This window comes from Idiotropiscis lumnitzeri, chromosome 1 (assembly GCF_059441095.1).
Source record: "Idiotropiscis lumnitzeri isolate Australia: NSW breed Sydney's pygmy pipehorse chromosome 1, RoL_Ilum_1.0, whole genome shotgun sequence".
Lineage (NCBI taxonomy): Eukaryota > Metazoa > Chordata > Actinopteri > Syngnathiformes > Syngnathidae > Idiotropiscis > Idiotropiscis lumnitzeri.
In genome coordinates, this window is record NC_142391.1 from 28,607,054 (window position 1) to 28,629,229 (window position 22,176).

At 40.9% G+C, this 22,176-nt stretch overlaps 1 protein-coding gene across 7 annotated transcripts in view; it reads right to left on the reverse strand.

Moving 5' to 3' along the window:
* The window catches only part of LOC148344119 (transducin-like enhancer protein 4), a 29,904-nt gene extending 9,091 nt beyond the window's left edge, over positions 1–20,813 (reverse strand). For 4 of the 7 annotated variants that reach the window (XM_088293480.1, XM_088293441.1, XM_088293471.1 and 1 more), the window contains exons 1-8: positions 20,238–20,813; positions 19,766–19,863; positions 14,939–15,002; positions 14,801–14,845; positions 6,234–6,296; positions 3,525–3,599; positions 2,894–3,095; positions 2,478–2,494 (exon numbers count right to left, since the gene is read on the reverse strand). In XM_088293480.1, coding sequence (XP_088149606.1) covers positions 2,478–2,494; positions 2,894–3,095; positions 3,525–3,599; positions 6,234–6,296; positions 14,801–14,845; positions 14,939–15,002; positions 19,766–19,863; positions 20,238–20,282 — 609 coding nt within the window. In that variant the 5' untranslated portion in view covers positions 20,283–20,813. The remainder of the gene's footprint in view (positions 1–2,477; positions 2,495–2,893; positions 3,096–3,524; positions 3,600–6,233; positions 6,297–14,800; positions 14,846–14,938; positions 15,003–19,765; positions 19,864–20,237) is intronic. The other 3 variants (XM_088293486.1, XM_088293451.1, XM_088293462.1) reach the window with 2 other exon arrangements.
* Between the last annotated feature and the right edge of the window lie 1,363 nt (positions 20,814–22,176).

Consider the following 22,176-nt stretch of genomic DNA (forward strand, 5'->3'; position numbering starts at 1 on the left):
ATGTTCAGTTAGTCATTTTAATGAGCTCTTTTTATTTCCTTACTTTGCTTTTAAACTATTTTGTTTGTGAATGCCTTTAAGTGTTGTATCTTCAATCGTGTGAAGCACATTCAGTTATCTAGTGTTTAAAATGTTTTATGTAAATAAACCTGCCTTATCTTGCTTTATTTATAACATCTGAGAGACAGCAGCAAAAACAGTACATTATAACTCACCTCAGAGAGTGCTATTGCATCTTGGTGGGGGGGCTTCTGTTTTGGTTAGCAATTCATTATTTAATAGCCGCATGTGAATAGTGTTTATAAAATGACTAATGATTGGTGCTTGCATTTGTTGCTAAGTCACGGTAAAGAAAAGTAATTGTAAGTAAGCCCAGTTATACTTTTTTTTTTCTGCCTGACGGTTAAAAAAAATGAGGCCCATGTTTGGGGTGAGGAATTTGCTTCAAGTGACTGGGCTGTTAATTGAAACACAATGACTATTAAAGTGGAGGCCATTAATTGTCTCTTATGTGTGCGTTTCAGCACCAAAACCTAATCAGGCCTGAACCAATTTCATTGCAAAACAATTCTAAACAAGGGAAAAAGATGCTTCCATTGGATGACAAACAAGTCTGATACATACCCTCTCACAAGAGCGCAAGCACCCTCTTCTACCTGCGCCTCTCTTGGAAAATAGGAAACATAAGAAAACTCTACCCATGCTCGTCGTTAGACTTCGCTCAACGCTATACATGTGCTCGGGACAAAAATTGGTCCCCTTAAGTTCTTGAACAAATCATGGTAACAATACTCTTTGTCATCTGTGTCAAACTCCATTCCTGGAGGGCCGCTTTCCTGAATGCTTTCAATCCTTCCCGGCTGCAACACACCGGATTCAAATGATCAGATCATCAGCAAGATTTGAAGGAGCCTGATATGTATCCTGCTCATTTGAATCAGGTGTGTTGCAACTGAGGGAGATGGAAAACATGCAGGAAAGCGGCCCTCCAGGACTGGAGTTTGACACCTGTGCTCTACGGCCATCATGTAGTGTAATGTGACATTCACACCCACATCTACGTTATCAGTGTATGAGGTGCGAACACCAAGGACATTAAGCCACAGAGGCTCATACATTTCACACACACTGTACCCAGTGGACTGTTGCCAAGGCAACTGGAGACCGCTGACAAGGGGCTTATTGGTTTCATGAAGTGACTGTTGGCCGCCATGTCAAAGAGCATCTCGAAGTGTGTGGGGGTGCGCGCGTGTGTGTGTGTGCGTGTGTGTGTGTGTGGGTGTGGGGGTGTGTGTGTGTGTGTGCGTGTGCGCTCCCCCACAGGGCACTAATGAAAGGCATTCATCATTTGAGTCTTCCTATTTTTGCTCCCGATTCCAGAAGACCTCACACACACACACACACACGCACCCCCACCCCCACGCACACACATTTGTACGCTGCTAATCGTATCCATCACAGTGCCTACAGCTGCGAGTGTGTGTGCGGAGGAGGATCGACTACATGGGGGGCAGGCGATAACGTATTAAGCATTCCTCTAGTCTCTACCAACTCCCAAACACTAGTGAACATGCAGCCTCTAAGTGTGTGTGCGTGTTTCCAGTTGAGCTCAGGCGGCTGGAATAAAGAAATGCTAATCTGCTCATTGAGTATTCAACAAACCAAACGTTTGCCTTGGGAAAAGGCTGAGCTTAAGGGACTAATTACTACAAGCTGTAACGTTAGTCTTTGGCGCTTTCCCCCCCTTCACTAACCATGCTGTTCTTTTTGTCTCCATTTGCACATCTCAGAAAAAGAACACACCCAAGACCAAAACCTTAGACTCGGTTTAAAAATGATCAGAGAACAGGTCCATCACAGTCTACTATTAATCAGCAATGAGACATTTTAAAAGGGATATAGGTTAGCAAATTCACTTTTAATTGCTTGTATACAAATTAGGGATGTTCCATACAACTTTTTTTCAGACCAGTAAAAGTACTCAACTCTCGAGTGCTCAAGTAATCGATATCTCTAGTACTTTTGAGACATACAATTTCTATTAAACCAATCACAGATGATGTTAAAGAAGGATCACAGTATACGTATATAGCATTTTTCCTTCTGAATTCATTAAATGAATGGCAAAGTTCTATGATCTTTGTTCGATATTTTGATGTTTTATATAGAAAACACAATCAAATGAATTTAAATAAATAGATAAAGTGAAACAAAATCCAGTGGCCTTAAAAATTTATAATCAAAATATGTGCTTGTACAACTTCCTTTCAAGGAACGCAATAAAGTGCAAAATATCAAACTGAATAAAACAGTGCTTCAATTAACAGAAATCAAGTAAACAAATACATAGATCTATCTTTTTATCCATCCATCCATCAACCTCTAACATGGCTTGATTGACAGAAAGCAATGTATGAAAGTTAGTTTGCAAATATGGCAAAGATGTTCACTTGGTGAGCGATAGATGGAGGACTTACCTTCACAGAATCTCTCTCTGATGAGGTAGACAGCAACAAAAAGAGAAAAAAAAACATTCATAATGAGCACTTTGCACAGTAATCATGTCAACCTAATGTGAAACACACAGATAAATACAGTAAGTTGGCTGGGTTTATAAGATCGGCGCTCTTTAAAGAAGATTATCTGATGCAATATAAGGTAATGCCACAACGTAATTAACCGTGTGCCTTTGAATGAACAGCAGCTCATTAATATTCAACAGGTAGCATAGATTTATAATATACAACTGTTCTTCTACTTTTACAGATCCAATTCAAACTGTAAAAATGTTTCATGGATGTGCAGCATTCCAAGGCAAAATACCTCCCCATATCAGATAGCACGCAAAACAAAAATTAACACGGGCACACATGCACAGGAGGATTTACTGTACCTCTCGGGTGGTCTTCGGCGTTGTCCTGGTGTTTCCGCTCATCTTTGAGGGGCAGCTGATGGCCGAGGGCCGAGGAGAGCGCCAGCAGGCTGGCAGTACCAGCGCCGGGGGGCAGGGGGGGATGAAGGCCCGCCGGGTGCGGCGTGAGCGGGACAGGGATGGCGTGGCCGTGGGAGAGGTGCTGAGCTTGGAGCTGCTGCTGCTGATGCACACACACAGACGTATGTTTGAGCATTTATCTCATATCCTTCATATTCACATCCGTGTACTAATACACTGTTTGCTCTGATGAGTGAGACAATTCAGCGCACGAGTGGAATGACTAGGAAATGTCATAGTAGTAGTAGTAGAAGGCAATGGTGGAATTAACTTTAGTTGGAAGACAGTCGTTCTGCGAGTGCACTGAATTAATTTGAATGTATTCCATATTGCATAGTCATTCTATTAGTGTAAACTGTCTCACAAAGTAGTCAGGACAAAGTGTCACAGTACACTAGCCATAAAATGGATATCAAATACAATTTCAAAGTGTGTGTTATTGCGCACGCAAAAATGTGTCTGTGTGCATGGATGCAAAAAAAACAAAAAAAACAAAAAATAAAACAAAACAAACAAAAAGATGAACACTCACTCCAATGATGGCATTGAGTTCCGCCATGGTGACCTGCTTGGCCCTCTCCACCGCTTGAACCACCTGCTGCTGATGCTGAAAAAGGTTCATGAAGCTATCAGGATATATTAGACACATCCAAATGCTAAAGATGCATTGGGGGAAATGGTGAGCTCTTCGAACAAAACAACGGACAGACACCTGGCTCGTTGGGTTCTAATTGCACGGCGGCACACATATTTAGTTGCAACCATTTAAGACTGTGGGGTCACACACAGTCATATGAGCTAGGCAGAGCCGCCCTTCACTGTGGGGGCGGCTCTGAGAGTATAAAGTAGAGGAACCATTTTGGACAGATTAGCAGAAAACGGCTCGATGGTCATGTCTTAATCTTTCTGGTATCCTCATATTTAAATGGAGAATATGCATCTATCTTCTAGTAGTTACTATTCGCCATGCGGGCATTGAAGATAAAAGAACTGAGCAATGGTTCGGTCAGAACTTTTCAAAATCTATTAAGGCGAGCAGCAATCAGGCTAAGCAAAGCTAGCGACATCAGACTGACACGGATTCATGTCGCGTTATCCAGTTAAGCGTGCTCCAGTCACGTTTGTTTTCCTTCTTCATCACAACATCCTGTTTCTGACAGGTTGTTTCAGTGCTAAAATTGCCGGCCGTGGCTAATGAATTTGACATGGCCCGGTCGGGCTGCCGTTTGAAGGGAGTGGCCACGGGCCATCGTTAATGTCGAACCGTGACATAATTGTACATTTACTGGAGGTTGCCCCTTTAAACATCCGTGTTCTTGAACATCCAAAAAAACAGGTCGAGACACAAAGAAACATTAAACAAACTCTTGCAACGTCATCCAAAGTGTAATGAAATAGAGAAGCAGGGATCCAGAGATTCATCCAGGACCATCACAGGAAAGTAGGACAGACATGAAAGAGCCTATCAGGGGTGAAAATGAACAAGTTTGCAGGGCTCAAGTATAGCTGCCACATTTATCCTGCCTCTATGCCGCACAACCTTCATCAGAAGAAAATAACATCTTTCGACACTATTAATGACAGTTCATTGTAGACCACGAATGGATAATTGGCTTTTTTTTTTTCACAATTGGACCCACAACATGATGAACAACAAATTACTGCTTTGTTAAGGGAGGGATCACAATGGTGTGAGAAAATTCTCTACATGCAACAATTTCTGCTCTATATGGCTTTCGGTTGTTTTTGTTTTTCAGACTGTATTACTTGATGTATGTTTTGAGATATATATATATATATATATATATATATATATATATATATATATATATATATATATAGAGAGAGAGAGAGAGAGAGAGATATAAAGAGATATATATAGAGATATATACATATACACATATACATATATATATATATATATATATATATATATATATATATATACACATATATAGGCGGCACTGGTTAGCACGATGGCCTCATAGTGAGAGACAGCATCGGGCGTGGGTTATATATATATATTATATATATATATATACACATACATACATATACACTTTTATTGCCAGTAGACTTGATTTTTTAACAGTCTTCTTCCTGGACACTCTCAAAAGAGCAGCTAACAGCTGCAGCTGAGTTATTTTAGAAACCTACCCTTATTTCTTGACTTTACTTTGAAATGTTTTTAAGAATTTTCTGTTCATGTGTTTAACAGTTGTCAAGTTATGTTCTTTTGGTAGGTTTTCTAAAGTTACTTTTGTTTTCTATGTTTTGCTTCTGAATGTCATTAACAGTTTGTCAATGCTTGTAGATGTTGTTTCTTTGCTTCTATGAAGCACAATGAGTTGCATTGTGAATGAAACGTGCTATGTAAAGAAAGATGCCTTGCACGTCATATTTGATACTGCTGAGAGTGCATATACAATTCTACTGCAAGAGCACAACAGAAGGGAGGCAAGATCGAAAATTAGTGAACACAATGCAACCCTCCAAAAAGAATGAAGGGACATTCTCATGACATAAAAGATGCTCCTTAAATACCTCTCGACAGTGCATATAGGGTGACTGTGCCATGTTAATATGATTGTGTTACATTTCACGTTCACAACCGCCAAGTGTGGGAAGTGAATCCAAACAAAACAGTAAAAGCCTCTTTCCTCTCGCTGCCTCCATCCGCTGCAGGCTTCGGGGCTGTGCAGCAAGCAGCAGCACTGCTGTCTAATGCCATTATTTCTAATCCACTTTAAACCCTCCTAATCCAGGGCTAATCTGGAGGAGAGTTGTGGAGTACACACTCGCGCCTTACTGCTTTTCCCACCCCTCCACTAAAACACACGTACACACGCCAGCGCTTGCAATTCCTCCAGAGAAGGACTTTATCTGCTCAACACACACATACACAGAAGCATTCCCTGGTAAACATATTACTATTAAAACACTGTACACATGTGCTGCACAAATCGCATATTCTTTCCTGCATATGTTAGTGGGAGACATTTAATAGGTTCAAGCATATCTGCCTACCCTGAGCAGGGGGGATAAACCCGGGATAATCTGCCGCTGTGCGTGTGCGCGGTGACCATGTGAGCGTGCGTGTGCGTGCAAGCCTCTCTGCTGCGTCTTGCAATCCACCACACGCAACACATCTCGCTTCAACCACCGCCCCACACCCACACCTCTCACTCTGCCTCTTCCTTAACGAACAGCGACAGACATTTTTTTTCTTTTTTCGCCTTACCTCTTGAGAAAGAAACGGGACGACTTGGGCGCAGATTGCGTTCAGCCGCTTGACAATCTCCGCCTGAAAGACAGGGAAGTGGGCACATAAAAACAAATACCTGATAAGGACAACCACTACACACACCCCACAAATACTGCCATCTAGTCAATTCAGAGACAAAAATAGCTCCATAAACTCTCATCAAAGTCTGTATGGCAAGTTTAATGTGCTATTAGAATGTGATTTACAGTTTGCTGTTGAGAGCTTTTATATTAGTGCCGCGCACTGATGGCAGAAGGGTTTTTTGAAGAACAAAAACATGCGTTTCACACAGAAAGAGGTACTTGTCAGTGAGTGCCTTGTGCAAAATCAATACACAAAATACAGCGTCCATGATTAATTAAATGCTATGAGGACCTAAGATGTTGGAAAAATTTATCTTCTGAACAATCTAACGAGATGTAAAACAAATCTGTCTTGAACAAAGATAAGTAGGCATTGATTTGGACTGCATTGATTCCTTGGGACATGTGACTCCATGTAATTGATTATTTCTGAACGGGATGGCTAAATCTCCCTGTAATGGTTCTAAACTCTTTGGCATAGTGGTACTCAGAGTATTTATAGATCTTAAAGCAGAGTTCTGCGTGGATGTTGCCAAACTACCATTGCTGATGTGATGTTATTTGTCCATAACACAACTTGTAATTTTTTTGTCTTAAACTGTAATTAAAATGATTCATATTTAAAATACTACTTATTGACATTCATGGCAACAATGTTAATAATTAGCACAACAAAGCAAACATTTTGTTTGCTTATTTTCTATTTTACTGTGGAGATTCACTCTCTCATTGAAAAATAACAGTACCGCAGCTGGTTGCAGCCAAGTACTGCACTGCATTTTGCCTCAATAGCTTCAAAATATGATGAAACAATCGAGAAACTTAATCCACCCATATTTGTAGTCCCCATTTCTTGCCCAAAATCATCTGGAATGAGATCCGACTCAACAGCATCGCTTATAATGATAGGGCGAATAAAAAAAAGACAGGATGGATGGAAATTTCAGAATTTTCTAAAGTGATTCTTTTTTTAACTGTGGAGGTGTCTCGAATGTTGCTCCTGATGGTAGTACAACACAGATAAGTCATACGTGTAAAAAAGCTGACTTTTAAGTTTGCAAAAGCAAACGATGAAAGTAACAAGTACACAAAAATTGAATGCAATGGAAACGCAAGGGGGCTTAAAAGTAACCTTAAAGCACTCAATTCATGTCTATGACCTTGACAGAGGTGAAGTTGCAGTTGAAGTTGGTATCAGCACTAACACAAGCCGCCAGAGGCCATGAGAGTGGACACACACACACACATTTACGTGAACGTACCTCCCCAAGCTACTCTGTATTCATCAGATGTTTTTACCGAACCCAAGGGTTGGCTTTTAAAGATTATAAAGCAAACCCACCCCCGCTAGGTGTTTTTTTTTTTCAACAGGAAATTGCCTGATCCACCTTCCCAAAGGAAGTGCTAGAAGTGCAATTTAAACCCAGCGAGCATGCAAACAAGAAAAGAGGCAGAAGACAGCCACCCGCACGCAATAAAACACTGCGTCCACTGGAATGACTCCTGTATGAATTTGGATGAATGACAACATCCTGCAACATATCACAAAACAAATTTCTTTGCTGTGCTACGTACTGGGGGAGGCAATTACACTATTTTGTGGAACTTGGAGTAGAAAAACTAGAGTCATTTTAGACTAATTCAGTAGATGATGCAGGCTCGCCATGCCTATGTTCAACGCGTCAAAAGTGTCGATTTTAAAGTAAAACTACTTCATTTACTAGAACCCAAAAAATTAATCGGTTGAAATGAGCACTTGAATGATTTTTGCCTTGTTTTGTTTTTTTTTTACTTTACACACAGTCATGTTCCGCTTATTATTTACATTTCAATCCTGCTGTAGCTGACTAGGATTGTGTTTTGCCCTCAGGGCCACTGTAGGTTAAAGTACCATCGCCTCTAGGGAATAACAAGATGGCAGTGGCTCACTGTCGACCACTTATCGCAGTGGATGTCGCTTTGAAAGCGTTGAAAAAAAAAAAACAGCAATGCCTCCCACCTTAACAGCTCACATCCGATAAATGAAACCAGGCAGCCGCCCTGGAGTCAGATTGGGTCAGAGAGAAGATCAAATGTCCATCTCCCCTGTGGAGCTTTGTAAGCATCACATCAGCACCGCTTTTCACCACCAGCTAATACACCTAATGGACCCCTCTGTATGAATGCTGCATTCCCCTGGGGCGGACTGACTGACTGCGTGTTCAAGGTAGTGTGATAGCCAAGCAGCAAAAAAAAAAACGTTGCAGAACAAAGGGCACTACACAGAATGTCAAACAGCAGGATAAAAGCATCGATATGACATGATCAATGCTCATTTAGTTTGAAAACATCATTCTCTTCATATGGCAAGCGGAGGTAATGGTGAGTTGTTGGTGAAATGCTAAAAAGCTGAAAACCTCAGAAGGTGAGAGAGGACATAAATTAAGTTGCAGAAGAGGTGAGAGTTAGGCCTCTAGTCAGAACCAAGAAATGGCAACATCACAAAAACTAGATGGCGACAGATGATTTAAGAGATTTATACAATGACCACCCAACTGGAGCATATGTTAGGGCCAACGTTGACCATGCCTAAAAATAAACCCACTTTTATCGATGGTTTTTTAGTTCCCCTCCAGTTCTTCTTTTAGCCTGTTTTCACACTTTGCGTCCTTTGGTACGTTTTAATCGGATCTAATCCTTTAATTTGTTTTCCCTCTCGGTGTGGCTGGTTTGGTCAAGCGTAAACAGTTATTCATCATCTTGGTGGTCTTTGGTACAGTTCAAAACAATCTGGTTGAGTTGCGATATGAAAGCAATTTGACAGAGGTCTGCTCAAAATGACGAATGGATGAGACTGTTGATTTAACAAACATGTTGGGTCCTATTTTCATCGACAGGTGCCCAAAATGGGTGCATTTTACTCCCTAGTCTATAGACAAAACCTTCTTAGTGTGGTGAGCTAGCGAGCATCAAGAGAAGCAAAGGTGGACTGTTTTGAGGCACATTTTAGTTTCTTTGATTTGTTTTAAAGTGTGAAAAGAAAGCTGCCCCAGGTGGAAAGCGGGTGAGATTCACAAATCTATCATTACTGATTCAGACCAGCGAAAGTAAAGTGGATGTGTGAAAGCAACCCGAGTCTGCTTTCGCTTTCTCAGAAGTGTATTTGCGGTTGGTGCACTGGGTTCAACTGACTGCTAAAGTTAGATCACCTGTCTGCACACTTCAGGCACCAAAGTTATTCCAGGTAATTTAAAGTCGTTTTAATTTTCTATCCAAATCTATCTCCAATAGTGACACTGAATGCTAAAATCACGTTAAATCTTTCAAGTGAATCGAATGCGTCCCCTCCCCATCTGCCGCAGTAAATGAGTTGTCAGCCCTGGTTGAGAACGCTGCCATTCCTCACTATCACACCGTCTTATTACTTCCGCCTCTCGCCATCCGTCCATCGCTTGCTTTATTTCTCTTTCAGTCACACTAATTTGCAATTGATTAGCTGTCTTCTTGTAGCTCAGTCGCCTGATCCGAAGCCCTCGTGGTCCCCGGTCTCCCTCCCTTCCTACCTCGCCCTTCGCCAGCCTGAGCTCAGTCCACAAGTCAATTTCTCTTTAACGAGTGTTGGTACATTTCGCTCCCCGGGCGACGCGGTCCTTCTGTGTAAATAAAACAGAGAGCCCAGCCAAAAATCAATGGGCCTATTACCCTCGGAAAATGCTAAACAAGCAATATCAGAGATTCACTTGGTGGGAGAGAGCGTCTGCCATAATGGGACTGGAGCTGGAGGGCTGGCGGCAACACACTCGTCGCCGCCAGCCCGCATTCAATCTCGACATCCATTCGCCGTGCGGTGGTGGGAAGTTAAGTAGAATTCTCAGGTAGCTTATTTTAGCGACTTTTTAATTTTATTCCCAACATATGAAAACATAAAATCTACAACAGTGGGACTGTGAAGATGGGCTCTTGATGGCACAACATAAAAAAAGACCTTCTCTACTTGGGATCGAACAGTCAGAGCATTCAAGACGCATCTGCAGGCCAAAACACTATCCAAAGCACCGACAATTTACAACTCACATGAAATTGCATTCATTTGTTTCCAGCGGTCTTTTGTCTTTATTTCATAACGTGTGTCATAGTCATCTGCGAGTACATTCTTTATCGTCCAATCAGATTGAACCTTTAATGTGTTGCCATGTAAATGAAATCTACTGAGGGGCACCAAAATAGGATCGTTTGGACAAAGCTGTAGCTGGCTGACTTGTTTCCAACGCGGTGAGAGATTTATTCATCGCTTCCAGAGTGGCAAGAACTCGTTATCTTTAAGTGTACCCAAATCAGCCAGCAAAAGAGGATGGATTTTGTCTATAAAGAAGAAGCATCTCTGGTGAGTATGATGTATTTTATTCCAAGTTTTCAGATTTTTGTCACGTTATTAAGTATGTAATGATTGGGAACTGCTTATTGTAATATCTCTTTGTAATGCCACGCATAGTTATTGTGCAGCTTTGCAACGTGATAATGGGGGAACCAAGAGGTGGATTAAAACACATACAAGTAGTGTCTTTTTTTTTTCAGTTGGTATGATTTGGCATCCATTGGTTTCTCAGTTTAAATCAGCAAAGTTGCATGTCCAAATGTTAGCTAGGCCTTGGTTAAAAAATATAACATGCAGTGATTTTTTTTTGTTCATCTTCTCAGTTCAAGAAATGTTTAAGATAATGAAAAGAGCGAAAATATTTTGTGAGGTTTTTTTGAGCTGTGCGAAAATTATCATATTAGGTAGTAAAAATTAATATTCACTTTAGTTTTGAAAATTCACTTCAGTACAGGATTTTAATCAGCATTTTTACTTTGACGAGCCTTTTTTGAAACAAGTATGTCTATTTCTACTCAAGCTCAGAGTACAGAGACCCAAAGTACTTTTGCCACCTCTGTCAGGGAATCGTATCGTCACATCGAATGCCAAAGACACATTTGCACAGAGGCTTGCGTGTGTAGGAGTGTGCACACAAACGTCCAGCGAAAATCGTTTGGTTCTACAAGAGACACACAAATGCAGATGGAAGAGATTCGCCCTCCACAGAGGAAATCACTGGACTGCCCACCCACTGAAAACAAACAACGGCCACATTTGTATTTGTTTCCATCTTGGCTTTATAGACAACCGCGCGCACACAAAGGGGCTTCAAAAAGTGGCCAGCAGCAGGATTTATATGGACACCTCATATTTCATCACGCATCTCTGATTAGTGCGCCGTGAAAAGCTGCGAACGTGTGCAACATTCCCTCGTGCAAACAAGCACACACTTGTCATACAGAAACACATTAACACTCTGCAATTTACGCACACACGTAAACGATACGACACAAGGAACAATGTGCACACAAAATTAAATCAATAACTGCAATGTGCATGCAGTCACACATATACAGTACACACACCAAGTAAACATGTAGCGTATACAAACAGGCGGCCACACGCAAGCAGACAAACGCACAATGCATGGTAAAGCATTTTTCAGCTCCTTTTAGTCTTGGGCAAACACACACACACACACGCGTGTGTGTGCGCGCAGGTGAATGCGTGGCTTGCCATGGCCCGTTTCACCTTGCAGTTGATGAGCACTTAACACAGATGTTTATGCTAATGACACCACCCTGCCCTTAGGGGGGAAAAAACGGTGTGGTTGCAAATGCTCGTTTATGGCCATAACCTCATCCATAAGACTTTTTTTCTTCACTCATTCAAAATGACAAAGTATTTTTTTGCAAGTGGAAACACCTTATTCGAATGAACGGGATGATATGGATTATTAGAGGAGTTATGGCCAAGTGTGGTGGGTCTCAAACAAGTACCACCCCAAATTTTTATTTTATTAGGGGCCCATGTGCACCACATTGGTGACCCTGAATTCGAGAGTTCCTCCAATGTGACAATGCAATTCAAATAGCGGTGACACAATGACACAGGTTGACACAGATGTGATCAATTGTCACCAAAGGTCGACAGAATTTTGCATACTGCTACATCCAAGAAGCACAATGACACACCATGCTTTTATTTCTTCACAATTCTTAACTTTGTTTTTGATTTAGATTTGTCCCGACTCGTATTATGGGGGTGATAGACAAGATTGGTGTATGAGTGGCGCTGACCCATTTCCAGAGTTTTTTTTCTCCGCGTTCACAATCACCAGATTTCACTGCTCACAATATTCCAGACATCAAATAAACAACTTGACTGATATTCAAGTTGTTTGTGTGTGAATGTATTTTAAGTGGTGAAAAGTAGCCATCGAGACCACTTCCTCTTCATGACATGCCAAACACGCACTTGTAATTAAGAGCACTTTACACCCGTGAAATGCATCAGTTTCAAAAACAGCCGTTATCAATAAACTGCCAGAATGGCATTGCAACACGTCACCATTTTTTGGTGTTTTATTGCGAGTCGGCAGGATTTGGACGGCGCACTGTTCAGCTGCGGACATTATGAGTTTTGTGAACGAATCACTGATCCTTTGTTGTTGTCTATCGTAGGGCTGGGCGATAAACCGAAAATTGACCGTTCCCGAAATGTATTAGAATGACCGACATAATTTTGCCCTTGTCTGTAAATTCGGTGTCTAAAAAAGAAAAAGAAAAGTCTTTTCTGTCTGCGGCGAAGTTCATGCCTCTTTCAGACGGCTACAGCGCTTGTAGTCACGTGACTCATGCGCTGTAGAAGAAAGTAAACAGAAGATGCGTTCGTAGCTGGCGATTCAAATCCTGAAGCGGCTGACACGGCTGCAGACGAAGTAACGTCAGTTGAAGTTGTTCCTGTCGCGCTTTTCCCGAAAAGAAATTCAACATCTGTCGCTTGGAAATGTTTTGGGTTCCATAAAGACGATGTTTGAGCAAAAGAACATGAACTACAAAGTGCGTCATAAGCACCAAAACAGCGCGTCCAACCTTTTCTTTTTCACCACCCACAACACAACCACGCTGTTGACTTGGAGCTTGTGCTAAAAGTTCAAAGTGAGAAGCAAGGTTGGACAAGTGACAACAGCCCATAACGGAGGCGACACCATACGAGAGAACGTCAGTGGTGGAGGCGATAGCCTAGCACATAGCTAAAGATAGAGCTCCTCTAGTTACAGTGGAGCGCACAGGATTTAAACGCCTCATGAACGTAGGCGACAAGAGGTACGAAAATATTTGTTGCAAACCGTACTTCCCAATATGGACAACATCGGGACGGGAGCGGAGACATGTCAAGCATTTTGCATCCACATCCGACTTGTGGTCGAGTTGCAACATGGATCCCTGTTTGAGCCTGAATGTGCATTACATAGACGACAAGTGGCGACCGCGCACCAGGGTACTCGAGACGGCATTTTCCTGATGAAGCACACGCGTTTATTTGGCATTGGCATTCCATTGACATTTTTTTCATTTTATTTAGCATTTTGTTTACAGGCGACTAGCGCCTTTGCACATGGCATTATTTATATTGTTTACAAAATACGTTTACACAAATCTAGGCCTTTGCAAATGGCATTACAGCATCTCGGCACAATATATTTGCAGAAAAAGATTTTGTGAGAGGTACCCTTTTTCTGCTGTTCTTTGTGACATTGTTCAAATCATGCAAAGCAAGCTATTTTGAATGTTTATTCAAATGATTTCTGTACTTCTATTTTTCATTGAAAGTAATGTGTACCAGTTGGTCAATAAAAAAAGCAGTTAATATGCATTTCCTGCATTTATTTTGATTTTAGTCCTCAGGGGGAATTTATCGTGCATTTATTGTTATCGAGGTAAAATTGCCCAATTTATCGCGATATTGATTTGAGGTCATATCGCCCAGCCCTAGTCTATCGTCCCTCCTGTGGAACGCTACATAAATCACAGCCATTGTTCACCATTCAGAGTTCATTTTCTGCGTACAACTGGTCCTTTGTAACAGGTATGCAATCGAACGTCTTTGTATAACGGTAGTGAAGCTGTTCAAGTGTCAATTTCTTTTTCACTTACCAACCTTTCCTATATAACACAACATTGTAGATCATGACCTTAAACAATATCTTACAAACAAAGGACTCCTTTATCTATTCCGAGCACACTGCAGGAATGTTTGATTTAAAGCATTTATCATTTTCACCTGGTTTTGGAAAACCTTTAATTTTGGGCTCTCTTGTCATACTTTTGGACCATAATTTGTGAGAACCAACCATATCAGTGCATTTTATTTCACGAAACCCTGACTGTGGATGGTATGATAAACAATTACATCTTGGCCATGTGGCTTGTGTGCTCAGGTATGAAAGGAATAATCTTGATTCATGTCAAATATAATTGTGATCTGGGTTCTGGACATTGTCTAACTCTCAAACCAATTTCTGTACATCAGTAGTTAAAAATAACCAACTGGACAATTTGTTACAGTCAAACTAGTCACCAGTGAAATCCGGTCACAGCACTTTTTGAAATGTTGCCTACCTGTTTGTGCATCTCGATGTTGAGTCCATATGACATTTCGTAGTACTGAAAAACAAAAGATCAGAGCAAAGAAAATAAAACGTGGTGTGATTTTCTTTTTGCATCAAAACACACACCATCTTGCGGTGTGAAACTCACCATGACATAGTGTCTCTGCATCTCCGTTTTCTCACTCGCCAGTTTCTCACACTCCATTTTCAAACTGTGAGGTAGATGTGGGGAGTCACATAAACGCGTTCTGCACACTTAGCGATTCACATTTGTCACAAAAACAATGTAAGGATGTAAAAGCAGAAGCTGCGCGCGACCACATCCTGCTACTTTAATGTGGCATTTCGGAGCTCACCAGCTTCCCCTGCAGACACTTACTCAGCACGTACATCTCAGTAATTAATGGATCAATAGACAACCACACAAACCTCAACATAAGGCCCGAATTGCACCATCGACAAAAAAACAACCATTTAGCGAGGGCCCATATCACAAGTGTGGTTACACTAAAGCTTAACCCTTTCCTATTTCTCATCTATTACAGGAAACTATCCACTTACCACGACGACTCTTTAGTGTGAGTGTTTTATGAGATAGTCGTGGGCTGAACATCATCAGGGCAGGTAAAGCGAGGCTGCTGACGCACCAATACAGGGGTGAATGAATAACTACAAGAATATTTGTATCTTTTTTGGAATACGTTCAAGAGCAACGGTGATACATTTTAGATGTTTCTAGACTCATACAATATTCATAAGCGCCTCAGAATTCTGAAATAATTTACGAGGCGCAGAAACTAACATGAGAGTGGGTTTGTTTGTTTTTTGTTAGTTGCTTTATTTTTCTTTCGCTTTAATTAACTTTAGTGTTAGCTTTAGTTTTTTTATGGTGTATGCTCTGTCTTAGTTGTGTCTAATTTTAGTGTTTTTGTGGTATTTTTATGGAGTATTTGTGGCAAGATTAAAAAAGGTACAAGTATTTTGTAATCAAGTGAACTAGACTACAATTCCTAAATGACTATTTGACCTTCTATGTTATGTACGACAGTACGGTTCTAGTGAAATTAATATATTTCAAATAAAACTGGAAAGCTCATCATGTAGGAATTTAATTGACAAACATTTTCGCTGCAGTTACTTTTAGTTCAAATGTCATTTCAGTTAGTTATTGTTTTTTTTGGAGAGTATTTTTTGTTTTTTATTTTATTTCATTCGTGAAAATGTTACTTCAATTCTAATTCTCTAAATTATTTCAATAGTTTTTTTAAACTATAATAACCTTGGTGCGTCGCATCTGTAAAGCTATTCAAGTATACAATGATCTCATAAAAATGATTTTTTTATAAATTGAAAAGAAAAGCAAGCCCAAGTCAAAAGACAATTAAAAAAACAAAAACACCCGTTTCAGTTGAGATGTGCTAGGCCAGTATGTAGCCACTATGAGGAAATATTCGATGTACATTAAATATCCAAAATGAGGATTTGACTTCATTACACTGAAAGAGACGCCTTACGCTTTAACAAACAAAATTCAGTTTCATAACAGCAGAAGGAGAAGAAAGAAACCCATTTAAGTTTTCTCCTCATGTGTTTTATTTGGTTTCTCCGTCTGACGAGACTATTCAATTAGCTCCTTGTTAGGAAGCACATGGCTATCAACTGAAATGCTTAAGTAACAATTCGTGGATTTTAAGAATTAAATGCATGGCAAGAAACAGATAAAAAGAGATACTTGTTCGTTTCAATGCTTTTTTTTCCAATATGTATATTCCTCTAAAAAAAAACCTAAACGTCTCCTGTAATTATTTTTGGTTTTCCCTACTGCAAGGTTGCATAATGCAGCTCTCTTCAGTTCTTTGAAACCCACTGGCCAACACTCACCAGGTGACTGGACAATAATTACAGGGGCAGCCAGAGGTGGGTGATTATTATGCATTGGTATGGCGCTTGTGGTTCTGCCCCGAGCGATACATTTCACACTTCATCATGTCGGCTAAAAAGTATTTCACACCTCTTGCACTCGCAGAGGCAGACGTGCATGTGGAGGATGATGGGGTTTACCTGTGGTTAGTCACCAGCGTAGGGCGAACGTGGCCTCGGCATGATGCTTGTCCAGAAACTGTTTCTCTTTCGTACCGTGTTAATACAATGCAGATTTCGTTGCAATGGGGGTCGTATAGTAAAGGTCCAACTGAGTCCCGAAGGAGAGTGGTTCTAAAACTGGATTCTCAGGACTTTTGGTGGACCCCAGTTAGAGAACCACTGCAAAAAAAAAAGTTTCCTCTAACCTACATTAATTGGTATCATTTTAAAAAATTGTGTATGTATTGCCAGTTTCATAATATCGCAGCTTGCAAGCAAAAATGCGCATTTTGTACCTCAGCAAAACATGTTGCGCAACTGAATAAGTAATAAATTGAGAATCACAGATTTGTAAGATTTTACGATAATTGAACGGCGGAGATAGTCCTAAAAAGCTTTGCTGAGCTTTACAGGCACGTATTAATGTGGTGCAACATGCTTACGTAACCAATCTGCGCGTTGCCGGTAGAGGCAAGCTCAATGTTATTTACGCCACAATAGGTAGCTCGCAACGAGATTTGGCTGGATAGCTAATGTGGCCAAACGCATTGCGACTAAGATACACTTCTGACAAAAATAATTCTCAAGAAGGGATGACGAGGAAGGACAGAGAAGATATGCTAATTGCTAAGATAACCTAAAACTGACACGTTATCGTTTAAGACTGGAATTAGGTGATCGAGTACACTTTTCACGCAAGTCCGGCGTTAAAGAGGAGAGCATCAAACATCGAACAACAAAATAGTAGGCAAATTAAGAAGTGTCTATACTCTGGAGGGAAAAATCTGAACCAGAAACCGGAGATTAATTATAACAAAAAAATAATTAAACAAGGAGGAGTGGCCTATAATCTCAAAAGTAAATTAAGATAGCGCACAAGATTTATAATAGCAGTTTTCTTATTGGTTTGTTCTCACAATCGTTTCCAGATTAGATTTTGACTTTTGAGGTCTGCACAACAAATGTTCTCAAAATTACATTATGGTAGAGCATATCCTTTTTTTTCCCAAGCTTTGATAAAAAAATAAAATAAATAAATAAAATTAAATTAAAAAAAAAAAAAACATACAACCCATTGAGAAAAGATAACGTTAAACTGAAATTTACATTTGAGTTTGAAATAGCCCCACTAAAAAATTTTCTCGATGAACAAATACAATTTAGTGCTATACACAAAGTGACTAAAATAAATAAAAACGTATATACATATATTGATTATCACGTCCACCTCATAGTACAGAGAGGTATGGCTACGGCCTCCCTGTGTGGAGTTTGTATGTTCTCCCGGTGCCTGCGTGGGTTTTCTCCGGGTACTCTGGTTTCCTCCCACATTGCAAAGACATAAACGGTAGGTTAATCGAGCACTCTAAATTGGTCCTAAGTGTCATTGTGAGTGTGAATGGTTGTTCGTCTTTGTGTGCCCTGTGATTGGCTGGCGACGAGTCCAGAAGGGTTCCAGCACACTTGTGAGGAAAAGCGGCTCAGACGATGAATGGAAGAAAAATGATTGTTCATTCGTTATATAGTCAAATTTTTTTAGTTTAAATCATTTTATTCTATTGTTCCTGACTTCAGTTCCCAGGGATTAACCACAAAATGCTTGTCAAAATTAGAAATTTGCTTGAAGTCGTTGCAAAATTGCTCCACAAATAAAAAAATTGAACCTGGTACTGTAAAAGTACACAAGTGTGCCAATGACGCAAACATAGTAAACCAAGTACTCCTCCCTATCCCTTCCCTACCTTACCTTTTGGCCATTTTAAAGCTCTGATAGGACATATCACATTAAAATCTGACATTCCTTCATGCATAAAGCATTTCTAACAAGTGATGATGGATACATATTATAAATAAAGAATATGTTATTTAGTTACCTTTAAGTGGCGTTAGGATTAAATGGCTGGACTCCAGCTGGACCGAAAAACTTCAAGAACGCCTGCCTGGTACAGTCTTGACCATTGTTTTCCTTTCCCATATGGGTCGCGGGGTAATTTTTATTGTGTTGTGTTCATTCTCATTAATTTACATCAACAGTGTGAGTCAGGGGAACTATAATCCAGACCAAGAGCTAATTACTAGACACAAGATATGTGCTCAGAATCAATCCCTATCAACTATACAGCGCTCGAGATTGTCAGCTGGCCATTTTGTAGTTGTTTCTGTTGTTATGACTTCCAGGCATGTCCAATTAGGGGTTGCACTCTTTCACTTTGTAATGTGAAGTGAGTATAGGTTAACCCCCATATAGGTCCTTAATGGATCCCACAATTCATCTTGAAAAGTATGAACACATGATACAATGTGCTGATACAGAATAATGTTTGTGACTTTGTGGACTATTGTTTGGTTTTACCATGAGGGGAGAGCAAGTCATCCAAAAAGAAATGAACTAACTGCTTTGTTTGTAGAAATTTTGTAAAATACATTTAAATTAAAACAATGTTAGAATAATTTAGGCAATATTTATTACGGAGAGTCAACAAGCAAAAGTTGAATTGGTACATTTGTTTTAAAAATAATTTCCTTTTATTGACGAGTGAACGATATAATAAAAAAAAGGCATGGTTGTTTTTTCGTTTTGTTTTTTTGCCTTATTTACCATTTAATGAATGTTTATCTGTGTTTTGGGGGGAATTTTTAGGGTTTGATTGTTGTTATTTTTTCTCAGTGTATTACAATGGAGGGCAATTATACGCAAATTTTGGCTATTTGTGAGAAGAGCCAGTTCGAATCTTCTGAAAATAGTAGAAGTTGATTGTACATGGTCGTATTGGTGATTGGTTATCTTTTTTTTGGAGGGTTTGAGTCCAAGTTCTGGCCTCCTTGTGTGGAATTTTCACGTGCTTACACCAGCTCACCTGCGACCCAAAATGGATGGATGTGTTTCTCTCACCTGTGATACTGGGCCTGGAGAAACTGGAACTCCTCCTTGATCCGGTCGCAGGATTCAGACACAGTGAACTTAAATGGCTGTCCGGGCTGGGGTGGGACCTCAAACCGAAGCGAAAGAACCGTGGAAGAAGATGGACAGGAAGAAGAAGAGAGGAGAAACTGAAACAAACTGAGGTTCCACTGTCATGACCACAATGAGCCTTTGTCACTCACTCTGCCTTTAGGCTTCGCCCAGCCTCCTTCATCATGTCTCTCTTTAGCCACACACAAACACGCACGCACGCGCACGCGCGCGCGCCCTCACGCACACACACACACACGCGCGCGCTAAAGTCTGTCAATGAGCGCAATTGTCCGTGCCAGCGTTCAACCACACGGAAACTCGATCCAAAGTGATTACGCATCAGGCGCGCGGCTCTTAATACAGTATAACCTTTTTGTTGTTGACTACACGGCTACGGCTTTGTACTTACCGGATGCCGCGCCGGCGGGTACATCTTGCTCAAGTCTCGAATCATTAAAAAGGCATTGAGAAGTTCCTCCTCCGTAAAGACGAAAAACAAAAGAGTCAAGCGTAGCTCGCTCCCGTGCGTAAAAGGTCAGTCAGATTGTCAGTTAGATGCCGAGCAACAGAGTGAGAACATCCTCGAACCTTTGGCTGGTCGCCATTCGCTCAGATAAATCGGGAAAAAGTCTCGCACCGTGTAACAGTCAGGTGCGGAAGAAAATATATCCCCGCGTAGTCGCTTAGGTTGTTGAATTCCCTCTTCTTAGTGGTTGTTTTTCGCCATGTCGTGACCCCACTTGTCCTCCCGCTTTGGTGGCAACCGTTTAATTTCCGACTTTTCTCCCCCCGGCTGACGTGCACATCCAGGCGGCGGCGACCACTTCAGCTACACTGACTGCTTGCTCGCCCCCCCCCTTCCTCGCCGAACCACATTTTAGAAGCAGCCAGTCAAAAACGAGCGCAATTACAGATTCGCGACTTTGACGTCGCGTCGGGACGTGTAGTGTAAGCCACGGCGTCCTGCCTGTGTGAGTCCCCCGTAAGAGACTACAACTTCCTGGTTCTCTTGATTCGTGGCGGCTGGGTTGTAGGTGGCCATTAATGGCGACCAATGGCGAGCGGCAAGAGGCTCGGCCGCGCGAGAGGAACCTGTCAATCGCCATGGTATTGTCCAATCACCACTGCAAAGAGCGAGGCGTTTATTCTGCACCCCACGTGGGGCTCCACGGCTCTGTATGGTGCTAAATGACACAGGCTTGTAACTATCCTTAGATTTATGTGTGTTTTATCACAGTCTCCCAGGCGAACATGCGCTCCTGTTTGTTTCTACCATTTATTTATTAAGACATTAAAACAGTCTGCAGTGATTTCCACGTTTTTGCATTTTACAACCCCGCAATTAAATTGTCACTGAGCTTTACAGGTAGGCCATTCTGCTTGTATTGCACATGAATAATTAACGCACGGAGGTGTACTGATGTGAACACAATCTGAATTATTACCGCTGCAAAAGTGGGCCATATACTGTACAGTAGTGTAAGGGCTATCTTGGCTCAGTCTGGAACCTAAATTGGGGCCAAACGACTAACTAACTTGTTACTTTACACCTTTATTACCTCACTGAACATCTTACCGACTTTGTCCCTGAATGATTGATTATTAGGATGACATTTTCCATCACTCTCCTACGGCTCAATGGCAGTCTGCGTCATTCGAGGGTGTCCAGACAACCTAAGTCAATCAATGGTGTCATTGATTAGTACCAATATCAGCCGTCTCTCTGTTTGCCCTAATAGCCACCAATAGTTTGTCAGGGTATGTGTGACTTGTGTCCGCACAGCCAACAACAAGGCCCTCTAAAACTGCCACACCTGCCCAAAGCCACAGCCTACGCACTGGCTATCATATTCAACTTGTGTTTTTCACTTCGCTCTTCTGCCTTCTTTCTCTACATACTCACGGCCGACAACGAGGCACTCTAATGTTCCATGCCAGCCTGAAGCCGGCTGTCACATCGGACTTCAAATTAGCTTCAAACATGTATAATGTATTCAGAATGACATCTCTGAATACACTTTACTGCGTCTTCAATGAATACATTTACACTTACATCGAAGTGATCACTGAAGGGTCCGACGGATTTAACATTAGAGCTTTCAAAATCTGCAAAAATTGGTCAATTTGAACACATTTTTGTCTTTTGTGTAAAGTGATACATATTTGAAAGGAAAATTATTGTAAAATATTCCGCCTGTAATTCTTATCCCTATTGTTTTGAGCATTAGGGGCCCAAAAACAATATTAAATATGTTCTTTATCAACCGTCCGATTAATCGGTTATCGGTATTACATTCTGACAAATATCAGAATCTATCTAAAAAAATCTGACTTCAGAATTCACGCAG